This window comes from Balaenoptera borealis, assembly GCF_965194805.1.
Source record: "Balaenoptera borealis genome assembly, chromosome: 8".
Taxonomy (NCBI): domain Eukaryota; kingdom Metazoa; phylum Chordata; class Mammalia; order Artiodactyla; family Balaenopteridae; genus Balaenoptera; species Balaenoptera borealis.
Window position 1 is genome coordinate 73,073,975 of NC_138865.1, and position 19,899 is coordinate 73,093,873.

Consider the following 19,899-nt stretch of genomic DNA (forward strand, 5'->3'; position numbering starts at 1 on the left):
ACTCTGGTGGGGACAGTCCTGAGGCCACATCATACCACAGCTTCCCCACCCTCGTGCCTTTGGGATCATACCCTGTTTGGCTGCCTCTCCCCTCCCTTCCCAGTCTCCTCCGGGAGCATCTCTTTAATAAAGCAGTGCCTGCACACACCCTCTTTTCAGTGTCTGCTCTGGGGAGCCCAACCTAAGACCTTTACAAACCCTGCCAACTAATACAGATGCCTGGCCATCTTCGGTGTCACAGCCTTAATATGAATGGACAATCCATGATGACCAGACATTAGCTGAAAACCTCTGGCATGGAAGGGAGCCATCCAAATAAGCCATGAGATGTAAATGAGCCCACTGTAATTCCCCAAGTGGAAGAAAGAAGGAGGGGGGGGGTGTAAGAAAGGAAAAAATTTACTCAGTAAAAGAAGAAAAGGTAAGACTCATTGTGCAGATAACATAATGAACAAAATCTTAATCATCCACCTGCATAAGCACAGTCTCTACTTCATCAAGGGGAGCCTCATGCCACACAAGAAACCGCAGACAGATGGGTAATTACCACCCCCCTACCTTGCAGTTCTCAGGTAAGCCTGCCCCCCTCCCTCACCCCCTCTGCCTCTATCCACCGAGAGTAATTTTGAAAACAGTCTTTGCACTGCCAGTAAGTGGTATGTTGTGTCTCACCGGGAGCAGCTCAGACATAATAGGGAACAAAATCCTGAGCGCCTCAGGCTCCATTCTTCCCCAAGCAGGCTTCGAATACCTCACACGACTTAAATGTAATATGCACTTCTAACACTGGATTAACATTCTGTCTTCAAGGCTAGACAGCATCTACCAGAGCAGTAACAATTTACGCCAAGTCGAAAGCACACTTGATAATTTCTTTTACACCAGCCGTGGATCTTTTCTCCAGGTTAATACGTTGTGGCAGACCAAAAAAGGTAAGTGCTTATTTGAAAGCTGACCTAACTGTTCTTTTCCTTAACAAATTTTAATAAGGGGCATAGACTATTAACAATTTTGGTTCCAATTTTCTAGCATATTCCTTCCCCCTCCTTAAATACACACACACGTACACGCACATATATTTAATTTCCTCATGACAGAACACAGAGTAATATCTTCATCACAGACTATTTGGAAAAATAACACACATGCATGCTGCAATTCCACCATCCAGTTTCTGCCCATCTTATTTTGAGAAGAAAATTTTAGATTTATATATTTCCTAATACTGCCAACTCCCGAGCCTATATACCTACTAAGAAATAAAACAGGAGTTGTGTTCAAGGCTTTGCTCTTAAGAGATGTGACTCCTTGATACCTGTTGAGAAAATACAGATGAAAAGATAAAATACATTCTATCATTCTATCTTTATGTATAGCCAAATGCAGAGTTCTGGCCCCTGAGTTAAATTTTTGGGAAAGCACAGCAAAAAGCAGGGCTGCTGGCAGCTGAGGCACAAAGCACGTCAGCCTCCAGAGCTCCTACAGTGACAGAAAGCCCCAGGGACCAAAGCTAAACGTTTGGCCACTTCAGTTATTCTCTAATAAGCCCTTTTTATGCTGAAATGTTGGTTTTGTTTTGTCTGTTTGCTTTCCCCTTCTTTCTTCCCTGACATTCTTTTCCTTTTTTGGTTAATAGCAGGGGGGAAAAACATGATTCTTAAAGCCCTTAAATTTAATTACAAAATGTTAACTTAATCATTCCCAAAGGTTTACTAGAAAATAGACAGAATTCCTTTTAAAGATGGAAAAATAAGATACACAGAAAAGTAGCAGATTTTCTTATCATATAAATCATATATTCAACAAATATGTATTCAGCATATACTATATATGTGTGTATATGTGTGCAGAGTATCTACATGCTATTAGCCTTCCCAGTGCTAAAGGAGATGAAAAAATGGCAGTGGGTGGGTGTATATTTTGGAAGGACAAGAGAGGGATGGAGTAGAGTGAGCACGCATTGCTGCAGTCCAAAGTGAACTGGAGTTGCTCACTAACAAGTGGTACAAAGCGCTGTGAACATTTACACCAAGAGTCAGCAAGCTAAGTTCCATGCAACATATCTGGCCCAGTGCCTGGGAGTTGGGAGTGGTTTTACATTTTTAGACGGCTGGAGAAAAATCAAGGGAGGAATCAAAATTTTGTGACAAGTGAAAGTGATACGAAATTCAAATTTCAGCATCCAGAAATAAAGTTTTATTGGAGCACTGCCCTGCTCATTGCTTTACACATTGCCCACCACTGAATTTGCACCACAGCAGCAGAGCTGAGAAGTTGTGACAGAGACTGTGTGGCCCCTCGGAACCTATTTACTATCTGGCCATATGCAGAAACAGTTTGCCAACCCCTAGCCTAGAGGAGGGAGATGTCACTTCTGCCCAAGGTCATTATGAGGGAAGTGACAAACCTACCTTACTTTCCTATAGCCCTTGATAGCCCATGTGACCCTTCCAGTGGCCCTTTGGGGGACGAGAAGGAAAGGGCAGGTTTCATCATTCCCCCCTTTTACCGCTGGGGAAGCTGAGGCTCAGCCCAGTCTAGAGACTTGTTCAATGTTGGTAGCTAATCAGTGGCAGTACCACATTACATATGTCTTGAGCCTTTCTACCCCAGGGTGCAGAGATTGAAGAGATGCTGGTGCAACAGCTACGCATACACAGACGTCCCAGATGGGACAAGGGCACCATAAACAAGGGAGTCCAGCTGGGCAGCTGGTGTGGAGGGCTTCTGCTGGGCCCCAGGACAAAGGAGACAGGAGCTGTCAGGGTCTGCTCCCATCCCTGGACCCGAGGTGAGTCTCTCTGGCCCTGTCCTTTAGTCACTGAGAGAACCTCTGAGAGACTCAAGTCCTATGGGTAACGTAAGTCCTCTCGTGATACAGTTACGAAGAGTAAGTGAGGTCAGTGTGAGAAGCAAATGAGCTAACTGTGTATGTGTAGTGCTTAGCACAACACCTGGCACTTCGTAGCTATGATGTTAACCTGCTTTCATTCACTGGACGGGGAGCCTACTGGGCTTTGAAAACAGGAATTGACATGTCCTTCCACTAGACAACAGGAGAGCCATAAAGAGTGCAATCACACCTGACCATCAGACTAGGTTAGACTTTCATACCACCCAACACTATGGAAACATTCCACCTGTGGAACAAATTCTAGCTCCTTTAAAAAACCCTCCTAGGTATTAGCTCCGGAAAGAAAGACTCTTGTACTTTCAAGCTATTTGGAAGAGAAGTGGGTGTAAAATCTAGTTTTACAGCTAGGAAGAAATGTTAGGTTGAAGCTGAGAATTAAGTAATTGAACCGAACATCTAGAACTCCTGGGGTTTGGGGGCAGTGGTCTGAGAAAGAGGCAGGAAGGGAGAAGGGCAGGAAAGAACCATGAGGAGAGATTAAGCAGACCCATGAGTGATCATCAGTCCAGCAATGCAGTCGGGACCCAGGGGCTGAGCATGGGTCATACAGCCCAGGAAAGCCGCTAGATTTAAGAATCAATCCATTCATCTTGCTCCACTTTCCACACTAATAATTTCTTCTCTGGGAAATAAAACATCTACTCAAAATAAATTTCCCTTTAGTATTACTGTGACCTCCTACACTCATACTACCAAATATCCAAATATGCTAATAATTTGAAACAAATTTTAAAAACTCTCTGATGTGAAATTATTTCATACTATAAGGAAATAAGCACTCTTCTGATGGATGTAATACAACAGAACACTGTTTCTTAAACTGCTTGTCAGGACCCATTAGAGCTGAAATCAGTTTACTGCGTTGACAACCATATAGAATAGAACAGAAGATATCCAAGTGCATTACACATAATAAAGGACAAGTATTGTTAAGTGAATCTTTTGTTTCAGTTATATGTTTGTGTATGTGTGTGTTTACACACACTCATCTGTGTTGCTAGGCTATGATGTAAATGGTATTCTCACTAGAGATCGTGGTCAAACCAGTTTAAAGGCATTGAAATAGAGTGTGATTCATGTAGGTAAATCCAGTATAAAAATCCTAATTCATTGAATAGCCACATGAGAGGGTAATTATTATTCCTGATAAGTGGAATTTCTTTAGATGATAAGCTCTTCCTTTGCATTTAAGGTATGCTACAATTTACAGGATAAAGGATTTATGCCCACCTTGTCATGTATACCTCTTCTCTAAAATAAAGTGTATCTGTCAATTAATACAGAATTGATCTTGAGATACAAAATTTATCAAAAGTCAGAAACATAAGTGGTTACATTGTTCAGAACGATGGCTGATCACCTGCTTCATGAAACAAAATCACTGAAGTATTTTTCACACTAATTAATCCACCATGGAGCAGAAGAGGAGGAGGCTGGAGAGGAAACAGTGGGCAGGGATGGCTTTTACCACCACTATACTTGAACAACCCCCATGATTACCTGGTGTATACAAAATAAGATGAGATTCCTAGTCCCCCCAAAATTAGATTTCGGAAGAGAGAAAGTCACCTTGTATTTAACTCCATATGAAGTCTCCCATCCTAATAGGCATTCCCTCAATCACTCTCTTCTGAATGCCAAAAAGCAAAAAGTCTACTATGTCCAAGATAACAGGAACTGAACTCAAGCAATTCATTAATCCTGGAGGTGATGGCAACTGATTTTAAAGGGAGAAACCATGTCAAAAACATTTACCTGGTAAGACTGAAGATTTTATGAAAAGGAGATATATGTTTCAGAGGTTACTTGAGAACTATTTGGAGAAGATAGCCAGAAACAACTGCAATCAATACTAGATAGGGATGCTTACGGAGGTCATAGGATTGAAATAGAATAGATGAATGAATGAATGAAGGGGGCCAAGATTTTAACACCAATTTAAGAATATACTCCTTCACAACTGCCTGCATTGGATGTCCGACAAGTCATGCAGAAGTGCTGGGTTGTGGAGAGCAGGAATATACGCCTATAGGAAGAAAGGAAAAAAACAATTGTTCTTACGCTATGTGAATGGGCACACGGGGCTTAGAATTAAGTGTACGGGGCCAAAATCATACGGGAATTCAAGAAGTACTACATTTTAAACAAGTTAGATAGAAATGAATATGCCGAAAGTGGCCTAATGATGAAAAAGACTCTGAAGTCAAAGCACTTGAAGAAATGATTTTGTGAAGTGCAAAAGTAGAAGAATGTCACGTTTTTATTTTATTTTATTTATTTATTTTTGGCTGCGTTGGGTCTCCGTTGCTGTGCACAGGCTTTCTCTAGTCGCGATGAGCGGGGGCTACTCTTCATTGTGCTGCACGGGCTTTTCATTGTAGTGGCTTTTCTTGTTGTGGAGCACGGGCTCTAGGAGTGCGGGCTTTAGTAGTTGCGGCACGCGGGCTCAGTAGTTGTGGCTCTCAGGCTCTAGAGAGCAGGCTCAGTAGTAGTGGCACATGGGCTTAGTTGCTCCGCGGCATGTGGGATCTTCCTGGACCAGGGCTTGAACTCGTGTACCCTGCATTGGCAGGCAGATTCTTAACCACTGTGCCATCAGGGAAGCCCCGAAGAATGTCATATTTTTAAATTACTAATTTTATATAATGTGAGTTAAAATATATGCAAGTAGATTAATAAATATAAGTAGATATTTCATCCTTTATTTACATCCCTAAAACGTGCTTATTCAAGTTGATGTAAAGCCATTTAAAAAACCACCTCGTTGGAAAATTGGGGACCACCTCATAATCAAGGGTACCTTATACATGGGCATATGTGGTAATCTCCATCCCAGATAATTGAGGATTGTCAATAGTTGGCTTGTGAGTGAACCTGAAGAGTAGGAAGCTGTTACAATACATTAAAATCCCTAAAATAAAATACCAGTAACTGCTATCAAACAAATTCTTATCTGTTAAAAATTCCCTATGATATCCCTGTGCCATGTGCCACAGAGGCTGTTGCTGTGCTGTCCCCTCAGCCCACTTGGGAGTTCACCTGTGGCTCTGACGGACAGTTCCCCTGCACCCTGACAGCTTCCCGCCTCTAGCCCACTTTTCCTCTCTGCTTAGCTACCCAACGGCTTTCTCTGGTGCCTCCAAAGCTTGCTCAGGCTAATACTGGCAGCACTAAAGTGCTGGGGACTTAATGTCTCCAGTATTAAATGGTGGATAAAATCCCAGTTTCCCCACTGCTTGGTGGACAACCATGAAGAACAGAGCCTCCATTGCCCACAGTGTTAATCTGCTCACTAATCTGCCTCTTTTCTTACTGGTTTTCCTTCCTTCCCTGTCTCATTTTTCTCCATTCTTTCACGTGTGCTTCTTGGGATCACCTCCCAGATAGACTACTTGTACCCAAGTCGTTGTCTCGGGCCCTGCGTGCATAAACTACTTAGCATCACGTGGTGATTTTGTGTCCTCTTTGAAAAACAGGTGTCTGCAGGAATCAAGGTAAAAGAGCTTTACCCTCATTCTTTACAATGGAAAAGATCTTTGGAAATATCTCATCCATTCCTTTCAATAAATATTTGATGATCCCTTACTAAGGCAAAGAGTTTTTCTATGGGTTGCAGGGTATGCCCAGATGAACAAAATATAGTTCTAGTTTCAAAGACCTTAGACTTGAGAATGAGACATGAAAGATGGAAGAAGAAAAGGAACCCTATCACTGAAGAAGATTCAGGCCACAGAAAAGTGATGCGCAGTTCCAAGAGAGGGACTACTTCCAGCTGACTAGTATTTCATCACTACTCAGACACAGCCACTCTTCAAGTTTTCTAACTCAAACGTGTGATTGAGGACATCTATCTTTTTATAAACTCAGCACTGACTCACCCACAGGTCAGCCCAAACATGGTACGTGTGATACAGCCTTATGGGCAACTGATTCAATACCTAAAGGCAAGGCATCACATTGCAGGGTCCCTAAGTGACCGCTCCAGGTATCATGTGTGACACCACATGGCCAGGCGAAGCAAGGAAACCAGTGAGGCTTCCTTGATCATGCCAAGCATGTTCCCATCTCAGGCCCTTTGCTCTTGACATTCTCTGCCTAGAAGGCCCTGCCCTCAGATACCTGCATGGCTCACTCTTTCAGCTGTTTACGCTCTCTCTGCTCAAGGCCTTTCCTGATCACTCCATATAAAATAACAGCAACCCCTACATCACCACACTCTACTCCTTCCTCGCTTTCTTCTTCATGGCATGCACTGCCACCTGACATATTATATATGTGCTTATTTATGTTTTAATCTCCTCCCTCTAAAAGGTCGGTGGTAGTAGGGACTTTCTCCCCCGCCCCCGCTGTATCCCTTGCACCAAGAATAGTGAATGGAAGACAGAAGGTGCTCAGTGAACATTTGTTGAAGGAATGAGCAAATGATTTCATCATCAGAACCTCAAAATCATCACTCACCACAGTCGAATTTCTATATACTTGTCTGGAATCATGACATGACCCTATAACTCAAGGGTCTAAAGGGTACAAAATTATTCTGTGAAAAAAACTTTTGTAAAGCTTCAATGTGTATAGCAGGTATGAACAGATAAAAGTTTTAATTTTGTCATAAACTTGGACAGGCCATGGAATGCAACTCATTCAATGTCCACAGTGTAAATAGGAAAGAAATCCTGAAATTTTAGATCTTAGATACTGTACCTATTTTACTAAAAGAAATAACTTATTCATGTATTCCTGCAAAAAATACTTATTGTGTGCTTATGATGGGCATGGTGTTGGGTGAAGTGCTATACTTGATTTTTCTTTTGCAACATTCTGCCATTACAGATAGGGAAAGTTCATCTTTTTAAAAATACTTACATTTTCCCCCATTATTTATTGAAGTCGGCAATCCCTGAGAGAAAATAGTCACAGGAAATACTTCAGGTGCAGTCTTTTATTCAGCTAATTTTAAAGGCAAACATTTTTCTCTTTTCATTGAGTTTAAGGGAAGGAGGAACCACTGTATTTAACAACATTTAATGTTATTAATTTTAATAACAAAAATTACGTAAGTGGTTGTCAAACTAATTACATAGGGCTAACTGGTTCCACCACAAATTCATGCTCTCCAAACAAGGAGGCCCTCATAGTTGGGTGATAATCTTTTATTCACCCCTGATTGACTCACCACTACATTTCCACAGCACTTAGTCCAAGTCTTTATTATTCTACCCATGACCTCAACCTGCCCTCCTCTCTCTGACTTGACTTAGAAGACTATAGCCAAATTCCTTTCTTTCTACCGCAAAGTTCCCATGCTTCTGTCTCAAAAGAGTGCCTCCTTTGAAGACTCCCATCTTTTTAAAGATTCTGTCCCATCAGTTTAGCCTCTCCCTTACATTTTTGATCTCTTTTCCCTTCAATGGTTTCTTCTCCTCCGCTTATAAAGTAGGCTCAGGTCTTCTTATACTAAAAAATTACTTTCCCTATACTACACCCTACCTTTGATGTAGTAAACTCTCTCTCCTTCTCCTTCACCCCACTTACTAAAAAGGAACTCTGTCCTCACTGTTTCCATGTGCATCACCCTCTCCTCTTTAACCCCTCACAGGCTGGCTACACTTCTACCTGCCTCAAGATAATCAAGGGACGCCAGGAGTCAAATCCAATGGCTCTTCCTTCACTGCACCTTCATCCCCTTGTGCCGTGCTATAGGAACGACGGTGCTCCCCTCACCTTTCCCAGCCTCCATGAACCACACTACTGCCACCACATTCCTCCAACTGCCCCTTGTTTAACATTGTTCATATCCGCTTTTTTCTCTTTTCCTCTCCAATCCACAGACATCCCCCAAGGATCCTACCCTTAGCCTTCGCCTCTTCTTGCTCCATTTTCTTTATTGGCCATTCCTGAGACATTAAAATTGTTCCTAAGTAGATGACTTACAAATCTCTCTTTGTAGCTCTAACCTCTCTCCAAGACCTACCCCTGTATGGTAGTCCCTTCATTTGGACAAACCTGTCAGGCCCAAAATGAAACTTCTTTTTTCCCCTCTTCCTCATCCTCCTCTGAAGCTCCTTCTTGACAATGACCCAAGCATTCTCTCAGCTGAGCCTTACAATGACCTCTGACTTCCCTGCTCAGTGTTCAGGTTATTCTTGCGCCCTGTCTCTTGAGTCTGCCCTCTCCCCTTCACTCCCACTGTCTCATTTCCTCTTACCCCTAATTTGACAATAGAGTCTATCTGGTCTAGCTACTGCCATTCTTTCCTCATTTCATACATCCAACACAATGCTTCAAGATTAGCACCCTGAAGCACAGTTCTGGTCCTGTCAACCTTCCTCCTCAGAAACCTTCCAAGGCTCCCTGGCAATTACTGAATACAATCCACAGAAAGGTTGCCCCACAGCCTTGAGTGACCCTCTCTTTCTTACCTTACTTCTCACTTCATCTCTGGGCATCTCCTACGCTCCAGCCAAAGCACATCATTCTTTTTTTTCCCCCAGTTTTACTGAGAAAGAATTTTTAAGCACACCATTCTGTTCCCTGAATGGGCACATAATTTCCACCTTTGCTACGCTGTTCCTCCCCCGAGTATGCCCTTCCTTCCCCGCCAGCCCAAACTCCACCTATGTAAATGTCAGCTCAAAGGCTCCCTCTTCCAAGAAATCTTTCTTGATTCTTCCTTCTGAAGTCATTGTTGTATCCTGTGAACTCCTACAGCTCTACAGGCGTATAGCTTTTTCAGCACTTAACCATTTTCCACCATTCTTGTAGTTCGTCACATGCATGCCCTGTCTCTCCTTGCTGGCCATGAACTTCCTCTGGGCAGGATCTAAGTCTCCTTATTCTTCAAATCTCCAGCTCCCGTAACATTTCCCAAACCCTATCCAAAGGTATACACTGCCTGAGATGTAGTAGGCAACTAACAGACATTTGTAAATTAATCATTGTGACCCAAAGGGTTAACTTTGGGTTTTAGTGCTTGAAATTCTCTCAACTGTAATAACAATTACTTTTTCCTTGCAGGATGTAAGTCCCACCTCCCCCACGGTACCATAGTTTATTCCTTTTGGCTCCAAAGGTCAATTTTCAGATGTCTTTTATTCCCAAGTCTTCCGAAAAACAAACTTCTTTAAAAGACCCAATAGTGGAAAAGAAAAGAATTAATGCTCCTTTAAGTGAAGAAAACGCATCCATGCAAAACAAATTACTTGCTGCAGGCTACAGCAAAAGGTACAACTGTTTAGCAGACTGAATTACAGGATTCAAGCTGTATCATTAACCTTAATAGTCCAATCTTTAGAAAGCTGGGCATTGCATTTTAAAAATCACAGTTACATTAGAAAGGAAATCACTAATTCCTGAGTCATCAATTGTGCTGTTGTATAATTATTCTTTCTCTAAACAGTTGATTTACCTTGATAATTGTTAACATTCTTAAACTTCCTTGTAAGATATTGATATCTCCGTATTTTACTTGCAAATATAAAGACGACAACTTTTTTTAAAAAAAAGCTAAAACCTCTTAGAATGCCTTTTACATTCCAAAGTACTTTTCTCAGAAAGAAACTGGCAGAACTAATAAGAGAGTAAAGAACTAAGATTCCAAATTCATTTTTATAAATCTATCCTTAAACCTTGGATGCGATCCAACAACCTCATATTAAAATTTTAGACGGCTTGACTTAAAGGACATGAGGAAATTTACTTTAATGCTCACAGCTCCAAGAAAACCTGGTCTACGGATCATCATTAATTAAGAGAAGAAAAAAACATATGTGGACAGCCCTGGTTCTATTATTTTCAACGCAACCTCTGCAAAACAAAACAAAACAAAAATTTTTTAAAAGAGAAAGAAACGTCTGATGCCAACGTGTTGTATACTTACTTGTGTAGCTATGACTGCTACAGGCTCTTCAAGAGGACCGAGGCAGCCAGTTTGGATTCTGACAGCAATGCAGTAGAATCTAAGGTGTTACGATTAAAATAGGTTCTAAGCAGGTTAACCTAGTCCCACAACGTTTTAATAAAGAAGTATCAAGATACTAAGTGTAAAGGTGCATTCATTCCTATAAATACCGCAGGAGAAATACAGGAGCTGGGGAGCCAAACTGCAGTGGGCACACATATGAATATGCTATCTCCCTTCCTATCTCTCTCTACCCAACCCCACACAAGCCTATCTTTATCACACAGAAACAATTAAACAGCTATAGGCTTTGGATGCAATTCTGTGTCCTGGCTCCCACTGGGTGACTTATTGCCAGCTTGACATTTTCCAAATTCCCTACTAGCAGGCTACATTGGCTAGGAAAGCAGACACACTGACCTGGGACCCCATCACCATGGGTCTTTGGGGATTTCAGTTCCCGAATAATACATGGTACCACCTAGTCATTGTGAAGGCTGGAAGACTGGATGTCACCAGCAGTAGAAATAAAGTATCCCTTTTCCTAAGGAAAACGCCCTGCCTGTGTGACGCTGACCAAGGCTGGAGGTGGGGGGATACCAAACATTTCTCAGTATGATCTTTTTCTTCTTTTTAAATACTACCCCCCATCTCTTATACACACCTCCAGAGTTCATTCTACAAGAACCCACAAAAAGACCATATTCTTCAGCCATAAGATTTCCAGTGTTTAAATGTGGAAGAAGGTCTAGTTGACATTCAAAGTTATGGGGACAGAGAGAAGGTTGTGACCATTAAAGACCTTTCTCCTTCAGGTCAGACAAGAGATAAACAATAGAAACTGCAGAGTCAGGGCATCTAAGACCCTTACAGAACAGGGGCTGAGGAGAGGACAAGTGTCACAGGATGCAAGCTCCCTTCAAAACCTGGATGCCAGCAAGCCCAGAAAGGGTAACCATTATCCTGTTTCCCTGCCATGTGCCCAAAGCCACATGCACACTTCCACATCCCCATGTCAAGAGACATGTGAAAAAAGAGGGAAGTGAGGGGAAGCAAAGGGAAGTGAGAATCCCTACACCCGGCCATCCACGCGGCAGGAGCAGAACCGAGACTGTGCTCAGAGTTGCAGGGTCGAAATAACGAACACTGTCCTACAGTCAACGGGTGGCAGCAAGTCAGGGCACCCGCAGATCTCCGGGTTTGGAGAGCAGTATGCAATCACACGAGTATACAGACATACACAGATTCACACACATGGGATTTTACAAATCCGCACCACCCCAATGCCTCCCTCCACACTCAGACACCAAGTGCATCCTGCCCACTTCATCGTTGCCATCACCACACTCTTTCTCCCGGAGAAGTCAGCCGAGAGCTGAGGGATCCTAGCGGGGATTCCTGGAAATGTCATCCCCCAACACCTTCCCCCAACACCGTACGCCACCCCCATCCCTTCGGCTCTACCTTTTACACACACACACACACACTCCTGCCATGACTGTCATCAGGCCCGCCGCTACCCCCAAAGCACCGCATCTCAGCGCGCACCGGACACCACCTACCCTCAGCGACCCCTTCCCCCGCCCCGTTAGCTCGATGGCTCAAGTCATTGCCCCCTGGATGTCGCCGGCTGTCCCCTCTCATCCGCACTATTGTTCCTTGCAGGCGCCCAGGGGCGCCCTTCGGCGAGGACCGGGTCTCCATCGGGGGCAGCATCAGCACCGGGGACCCCGCATTCACCCACCCGTCCCTGGCGGTGGTACCTTGCCTGACAGCTGGGTCCGCGGGCCCGCGGGAGCAGGCGGTGCTAACGACAGCGTTGGTGCCAAGGCTGGGAATAAAGCTCCACTCCAGCCGCTCCTACCTCCAGCGCCACCATCTTCTCCCGCCGCCGCCGCCGCCGCCGCTGCTGCAGCGACCGCAGCCGCCCTCGCCCAGCTCCGGCTGGGGCTCCGCAGCCGGCGCTCGGGCCCCTCCGGTCCCGCGGCCCCACCCCCTTCTCCCCACCCCTAGTGACGCGCGCCTGGGCTGAGCCGGCGGACTGGCGAGGGAGGGCGCCGAGGGGAGCGCGCGCGCACGCCGCGTGCTAGGAGCGTCCTCGCCTCCCACGCCCACCTGCGCGCACGCGCAGCGCGCGAGCCCGAAGCCGCGGGGCGGTGTTTTCCATGCGCCGCCCCTGAAGCTCCACAGTCGCGGCGCGGGTGGGCGTGAGAGGCGCTACTGTCTTTCGCAGCCCATCGCGCCCCAGCTCGGGCGGGCGCGTTCTGGGGTGCGCAGGCCCCACTGGAGCTCCCCGGACCCCCTCCGGCTCCCGGCCCGGCGCACGGAGCGGGAAATGCGGCTGCGGGACCTCCACCCTCCTCGGTAGAAGCCCAAAGGGGTCCCCGGCTTCCTCAGCAGCAGCTGTGGCCAATCTCTGCTCGCGGGACCACGAAGCCCGGCCGCCGCGTCGGCTCCTGAGGGGTGTTCCCTTTCCTGAGTTACTACCGAGCTTTCCCGCTCCTCCGGCCCCTTGAATGCTGCCTGCACTGCGCGGCCAGGCAGGCGCACAAGGCCCCCCAAGAAAATGGGGTTGCTGGTGTCTCTGGAGCGCGCTGCAGTTCTGCGTTTTCGCCGCTAGGGAGAGAGCTGCTCGGGTTTGGGGCGCGTTTGCAGCCCTTGAGGGGAACTGCCCAGTCCTGCGGGAAAGAGCAGGAAGCATCTGGATTATGATGCCGGGAGTGTATTTGAGCCTGGCTTAGGGCATCAGCCCCAGATATGCCTGGAAGGGAGTAAGGGAGGGGACCTTTGCAGCAGGGACCAGGTGGCAGGCGCTCTGCGTTAATGAAAAGCAGTGGGACGGACAGGCCTCGGGAGACCTGGGTTCTGGCGCCGGCCTGCCTCACCTGTAATTGGCAGTGTACTATGGGCAAAATCATTTCCCCTCTTCACAGATTTCTTAGCAATAATAAGAAATGATATTTGCACAAAGCCTTATAGTTTGCAAAGCCATCTTCATACACATATTCTCATCTAGTAAAATGAAGGTAAGCTTTGGTTATCTAGCTCCCTTGGGAAAGAGATCTTCTATCACATCGTGTTTCCATATTATTTTGAGCACAGTGCCTCCAGAAAAATCTGGGTATGTAGCCTGAAGCATTCTTGAAGTTTTGTGTTTCAGTTTTAAAATTCACATGAATTTGCATTCTACTCCACAATGAATCTCTCTTTTTCGCTTTAATAAAGCAAATAATAACTTCCCCTCCTCAAAAAGATCTTTTAGTAAAATTGAAATATTATATACTAGGAAGATGTAACATACTTGCCCTGTGACCTTACATTTCCATTTTTTTTCCAGCAAATATTTATTCGACATGTGCTCCAGACAAGGTCCTTGTTCTCCCAGAGCTCTCAGTACAGTGGAGGAAACAGGTATTAAACAATCAGACTAATAAGTGCAACCACGATCAGTTCTCAAATGCAAAGGTGCTAAGGGTTCACAGAAAAACCTAATATATTCTCCAGGATTGGGTAAGTCTTTCCGGGGAAGTGACCTTTCAAGTTGCCCAGGAGAGGCAGCACTGAGACACTTACAGGTAGACAGAAGGAAGGAAATGTGTAGAAGCCCACCCAGGTGGTGCTGAAATGAGAGGGAAAGGAGAGCCGGGTGGGAGAGGCAGGCAGCAGCAGCAGCCAGAAACTGTAGAACCCTGTGGGCCTTTTTGAATAAGGATTTTATCTTGTGAGCCTTGGAAGGTCTCTGAAAGGCTGTAAGAGTTGGGAGTGAGTGATCATGATCACATTTTAGTTCTTTAAAGATGGTTGAGGTAGTGATGTGAAGAAGTGATTCATGGAGGGTAGGGTCCAGGGCAGAGAGAATCTGAGCCCCATGACACATCCCTGCCTATATGCTTGGTGAGTATTTAGAGTTTTTAGTCTTCACACTGACTGCTCTTCTGTTTGCTTTTAGTTCTTCCCTCTGCTTTCATATGTACCAGTTTGGGGGCCTTTCAGAGTGCCTCTCTGTAATAGTCCCTATTTTGTTACTTTTAATCTGCTGCAGTTTAGGAAAGAAATTAACTAATCTTGTTAGAATTTCAGGTTCAGTAAGGGGGTGTAGGTTCTGAGTGAGAAGCTTTTTCTGTGCATATGCTTGGTGTCGTTTGGTTTATTATCTCAGTGATCTTTCTGCTTATTTTCTGCTTTTGTGCTGTGCTTACGGTGAGGCAATATTCCTTGATGCATGAATGAGAGATGCATTATTACTTTAATAATATAATATCTTTTCTTCAAATTTTGCATCACGGGATTTTTGTGCAGATTAAAGAAAGTGAGTGAAATTACTCTGTGAAGTTTTAAGTGCCATATAAAAGAAAATAATCATTGTTATAATGGCAGCTTAGAGACTTCCAAAACTAATTAGTTACCAAATATTCACATCTTGAAAACTCACTCCCTCCTCTTCCCTCCACCCTCCCACGAAAAAACACAGAGATGCCTATTTCTTTTGGAGAGCACAAACTGTCTGAAGTGCTCATGTTACTCTGTGCCTTGGCTGGCAGGAAACTCAAGCCAAATTTGCAGGTCATTGTAGGAAATGGGTAGATCCATATGACATTCATATCTATGTCATAGCTCTTCCCTTCATCTTGTTTTTCTGTTCTATCTATAGTTTTCCTGTGCCTTGTTTATTGGTATTTTTCTACTTTATTATAGGTATTCTTATAAGCCACTTCAAATATTTGTATCCACCTATTTTAACAAGGGTCAGAACTGCTGTTCAATGTTTCAGAAGCCAGGATATAAAATACTGGCACCCTGCCAGCCATTGTAGCGGGTACAATACTATAGACACTGTGCCAAGTGACTTGAGTTTAAATTCAGGCCTTGTCCACCATTGCATGTGGATCTGAAGTCTCTGTGCATGCCAGTCTAGAGCCTCCTACTACAAGCACACTCAAGTTTGTCTCCCACTGGCTCATAGATAATTTCATAATTTCCTTTAGTGTGATCTCCAAGTTCCCGAACTCATCAGCCTGCCCTGTACTTACAAGTATATCTTAGTGGTATAAGCACGGTTTGTTCAGTTGATGAGAGGGCAGGGATCCATGATCTTTTACTCATTTAGGTTTCTTTTTGTCAGCAAAGACCTGAAGATTCCAGGATTAACTAAATTCATTGACACTTCAAAAGAGTGTGACCATGTCTTTCAGCCTCTGTTGTGATTCTGGACAGCCCAAACTGGACATGTCTCTTTGGGTAGTGGTAGATACTTTTGCTTGACTTCAGAAAGTTGCTTAGTGATTGCCTTCTTTCTATCTCAGTCCCTGAGTTTGTCTTATGAGCTGAGGTTGTATATAGGACAAACACTCAGCCACCTTCAGGTAATGAGGTTTTTCTTGAGGATTTCAGTTTTGCTAACATTTGATAATCTAGCAACCTTTCTAATCTACAGTATAGTTATTTTGTCACAGAATTTTAAATGTATGGACAAAATAAACAATTATGAAATGGACATATCCTAAATTTCAGTGAATTTACTTTTACACGCTGATTCTTATTTCACCAGCTTTTTCTCTAGACATACATTCCGTCCTGGCTTCAGACAGATCCCCGTCTTTTCTATTCCCCAAACAGGTCAGGCTCCCTCTCTTTCTTCCTTGAATCACATTCACTGTGCCCTTTTAAAGATTCCCACCAGAATTTTGTACTGTGGCTATGCTTATCTGACCCATTGGAAGATATTCTGGTTCCACACATAGTAAGTCTACAACTGAAAATGGAGTTTCTGAATGAAGAATGTCATGGGAACATATTGTCTTGTTTAAATGGTCATGTGCCTGTTCCTGAACCAACGTCCATGGCCAGTGGCAGGACTCCCACCCCTGGAGCTGGGTTGATCCTCCTCAAACCACGTGGTTGATTAAGGATAGAGCAGACCTAAGTATTACCACAAAGAGCGGGAAATGGACAGAAGAAAGCAACTATCTTGTTCATCTTAGGCTTATACCAGAGAAAAATGAGAAAATTTAACATAAATGTACAATAATAAGGGAATTGGCACATATATTAATATGTCTTTACAGTGTTATATTATGCAGCCATTAAAAATGTTATATCCACAGATTTTTTAATAATATGAAAAAAACACAAGCTTAAGTTCTCATCACAGTTTTTATTTTTTTATTTTTTTTAAAACATCTTTATTGGAGTATAATTGCTTTACAATGGTGTGTTAGTTTCTGCTTTATAACAAAGTGAATCAGTTATACACATACATATGTCCCCATATCTCTTCCCTCTTGCATCTCCCTCCCCCGCACCCTCTCTATCCCACCCCTCTAGGTGGTCACAAAGCACCGACCTGATCTCCCTATGCTATGGGTCTGCTTCCCACTAGCTATCTATTTTACGTTTGGTAGTGTATATATGTCCATGCCACTCTCTCACATTGTCCCAGCTTACCCTTCCCCCTCCCCGTATCCTTAAGTCCATTCTCTAGTAGGTCTGCATCTTTATTCCCATCTTGCCCCTAGGTTCTTCATGACCTTTTTTTTTTTTTTTTAGATTCTATATACATGTGTTAGAATATGGTATTTGTTTTTCTCTTTCTGGCTTACTTCACTCTGTATGACAGTCTCTAGGTCCATCCACCTCACTATAAATAGTTCCTTTTTATGGCTGAGTAATATTCCATTGTATATATGTGCCACATCATCTTTACCCATTCATCTGTTGATGGACACTTCAGTTGCTTCCATGTCCTGGCTATTGTAAATAGAGCTGCAATGAACATTTTGGTACATGACTATTTTTGAATTATGGTTTTCTCAGGGTATATGCCCAGTAGTGGGATTTCTGGGTTGTATGGTAGTTCTATTTTTAGTTTTTTAAGGAACGTCCATACTGTTCTCCATAGTGGCTGTATCAATTTACATTCCCACCAACAGTGCAAGAGTGTTCCCTTTTCTTCACACCCTCTTCAGCATTTATTGTTTGTAGATTTTTTGATGATGGCCATTCTGACCGGTGTGAGATGATATCTCATTGTAGTTTTGATTTGCATTTCTCTAATGATTAATGATGTTGAGCATTCTTTCATGTGTCTGTTGGCAATCTGTATATCTTCTTTGGAGAAATGTCTATTTAGGGCTTCTGCCCATTTTTTGATTGGGTTGTTTGTTTTTTTAATATTGAGCTGCATGAGCTGTTTATATATTTTTGAGATTAATCCTTTGTCCATTGACTCATTTGCAAATATTTTCTCCCATTCTTCGGGTTGTCTTTTTGTCTTGTTTATGGTTTCCTTTGCTGTGCAAAAGCTTTTAAGTTTCATTAGGTCCCATTTGTTTATTTGTGTTTTTATTTCCATTTCTCTAGGAGGTGGGTCAAAAAGGATCTTGCTGTGATTTATGTTATGGAGTGTTCTGCCTATGTTTTCCTCTAAGAGTTTGATGGTGTCTGGCCTTACATTTAGGTCTTTAATCCATTTTGAGTTAATTTTTGTGTATGGTGTTAGGGAGTGTTCTAATTTCATTCTTTTACATGTAGCTGTCCAGTTTTCCCAGCACCACTTATTGAAGAGGCTGTCTTTTCTCCACTGTATATTCTTGCCTCCCTTATCAAAGATAAGGTGACCATATGTATGTGGGTTTATCTCTGGGCTTTCTGTCCTGTTCCATTGATCTATTTCTGTGCCAGTACCATACTGTCTTGATTACTGTAGCTTTGTAGTATAGTCTGAAGTCAGGGAGCCTGATTCCTCCAGCTCCATTTTTCGTTCTCAAGATTGCTTTGGCTATTCGGGGTCTTTTATGTTTCCATACAATTTGTGAAATTTTTTGTTCTAGTTCTGTGAAAAATGCCATTGGTAGTTTGATAGGGATTGCATTGAATCTGTAGATTGCTTTGGGTAGTAGAATCATTTTCACAATGTTGCTTCTTCCAATCCAAGAACATGATATATCTCTCCATCTATTTGTATCATCTTTAATTTCTTTCATCAGTGTCTTTTAATTTTCTGCATACAGGTCTTTTGTCTCCTTAGGTAGGTTTATTCCTAGATATTTTATTCTTTTTGTTGCAGTGGTAAACGGGAGTGTTTTCTTAACTTCACTTTCAGATTTTTCATCATTAGTGTATAGGAATGCAAGAGATTTCTGTGCATTTATTTTGTATCCTGCTACTTTACCAAATTCATTGATTAGCTCTAGTAGTTTTCTAGTAACATCTTTAGGATTCTCTATGTATAGTATCATGTCATCTGCAAACAGTGACAGCTTTACTTCTTCTTTTCCGATTTGGATTCCTTTTATTTCTTTTTCTTCTCTGATTGCTGTGGCTAAAACTTCCAAAACTATGTTGAATAATAGTGGTGAGAGTGGAAAACCTTGTCTTGTTCCTGATCTTAGTGGAAGTGGTTTCACTTTTTCACCACTGAGGACAATGTTGGCTGTGGGTTTGTCATATATGGCCTTTATTATGTTGAGGAAAGTTCCCTCTGTGCCTTCTTTCTGGAGGGTTTTTATCATAAATGGGTGTTGAATTTTGTCAAAAGCTTTTTCTGCATCTACTGAGATGATCATATGGTTTTTCTCCTTCAATTTGTTAATGTGGTGTATCACATTGATTGATTTGCGTATATTGAAGAATCCTTGCATTCCTGGGATAAACCCCACTTGATCATGGTGTATGATCCTTTTAATGTGCTGTTGGATTCTGTTTGCTAGTATTTTGTTGAGGATTTTTGCATCTGTGTTCATCAGTGATATTGGCCTGTAGTTTTCTTTCTTTGGGACATCTTTGTCTGGTTTTGGTATCAGGGTGATGGTGGCCTCGTAGAATGAGTTTGGGAGTGTTCCTCCCTCTGCTATATTTTGGAAGAGTTTGAGAAGGATAGGTGTTAGCTCTTCTCTAAATGTTTGATAAAATTCACCTGTGAAGCCATCTGGCCCTGGGCTTTTGTTTGTTGGAAGATTTTTAATCACAGTTTCAATTTCAATGCTTGTGATTGGTCTGTTCATGTTTTCTATTTCTTCCTGGTTCAGTCTCGGAAGGTTGTGCATTTCTAAGAATTTGTCCATTTCTTCCAGGTTGTCCATTTTATTGG

General features: G+C 43.1%; 2 protein-coding genes across 4 annotated transcripts in view; one reads left to right on the forward strand and one right to left on the reverse strand.

Moving 5' to 3' along the window:
• APBA1 (amyloid beta precursor protein binding family A member 1) overlaps positions 1-12,817 on the reverse strand; it is a 236,509-nt gene extending 223,692 nt beyond the window's left edge. Inside the window, exon 1 of one of the 3 annotated variants that reach the window (XM_082403661.1) lies at positions 12,575-12,817. The gene's annotated coding sequence lies outside the window, so the exon portion shown is untranslated. The remainder of the gene's footprint in view (positions 1-12,574) is intronic. The other 2 variants (XM_082403659.1, XM_082403660.1) reach the window with 2 other exon arrangements.
• An 82-nt stretch (positions 12,818-12,899) lies between these two features.
• The window catches only part of LOC309634100 (uncharacterized protein), a 37,594-nt gene continuing 30,594 nt past the window's right edge, over positions 12,900-19,899 (forward strand). Inside the window, exons 1-2 of the mRNA XM_082403700.1 lie at positions 12,900-13,175; positions 14,149-14,222. Coding sequence (XP_082259826.1) covers positions 13,147-13,175; positions 14,149-14,222 — 103 coding nt within the window. The 5' untranslated portion in view covers positions 12,900-13,146. The remainder of the gene's footprint in view (positions 13,176-14,148; positions 14,223-19,899) is intronic.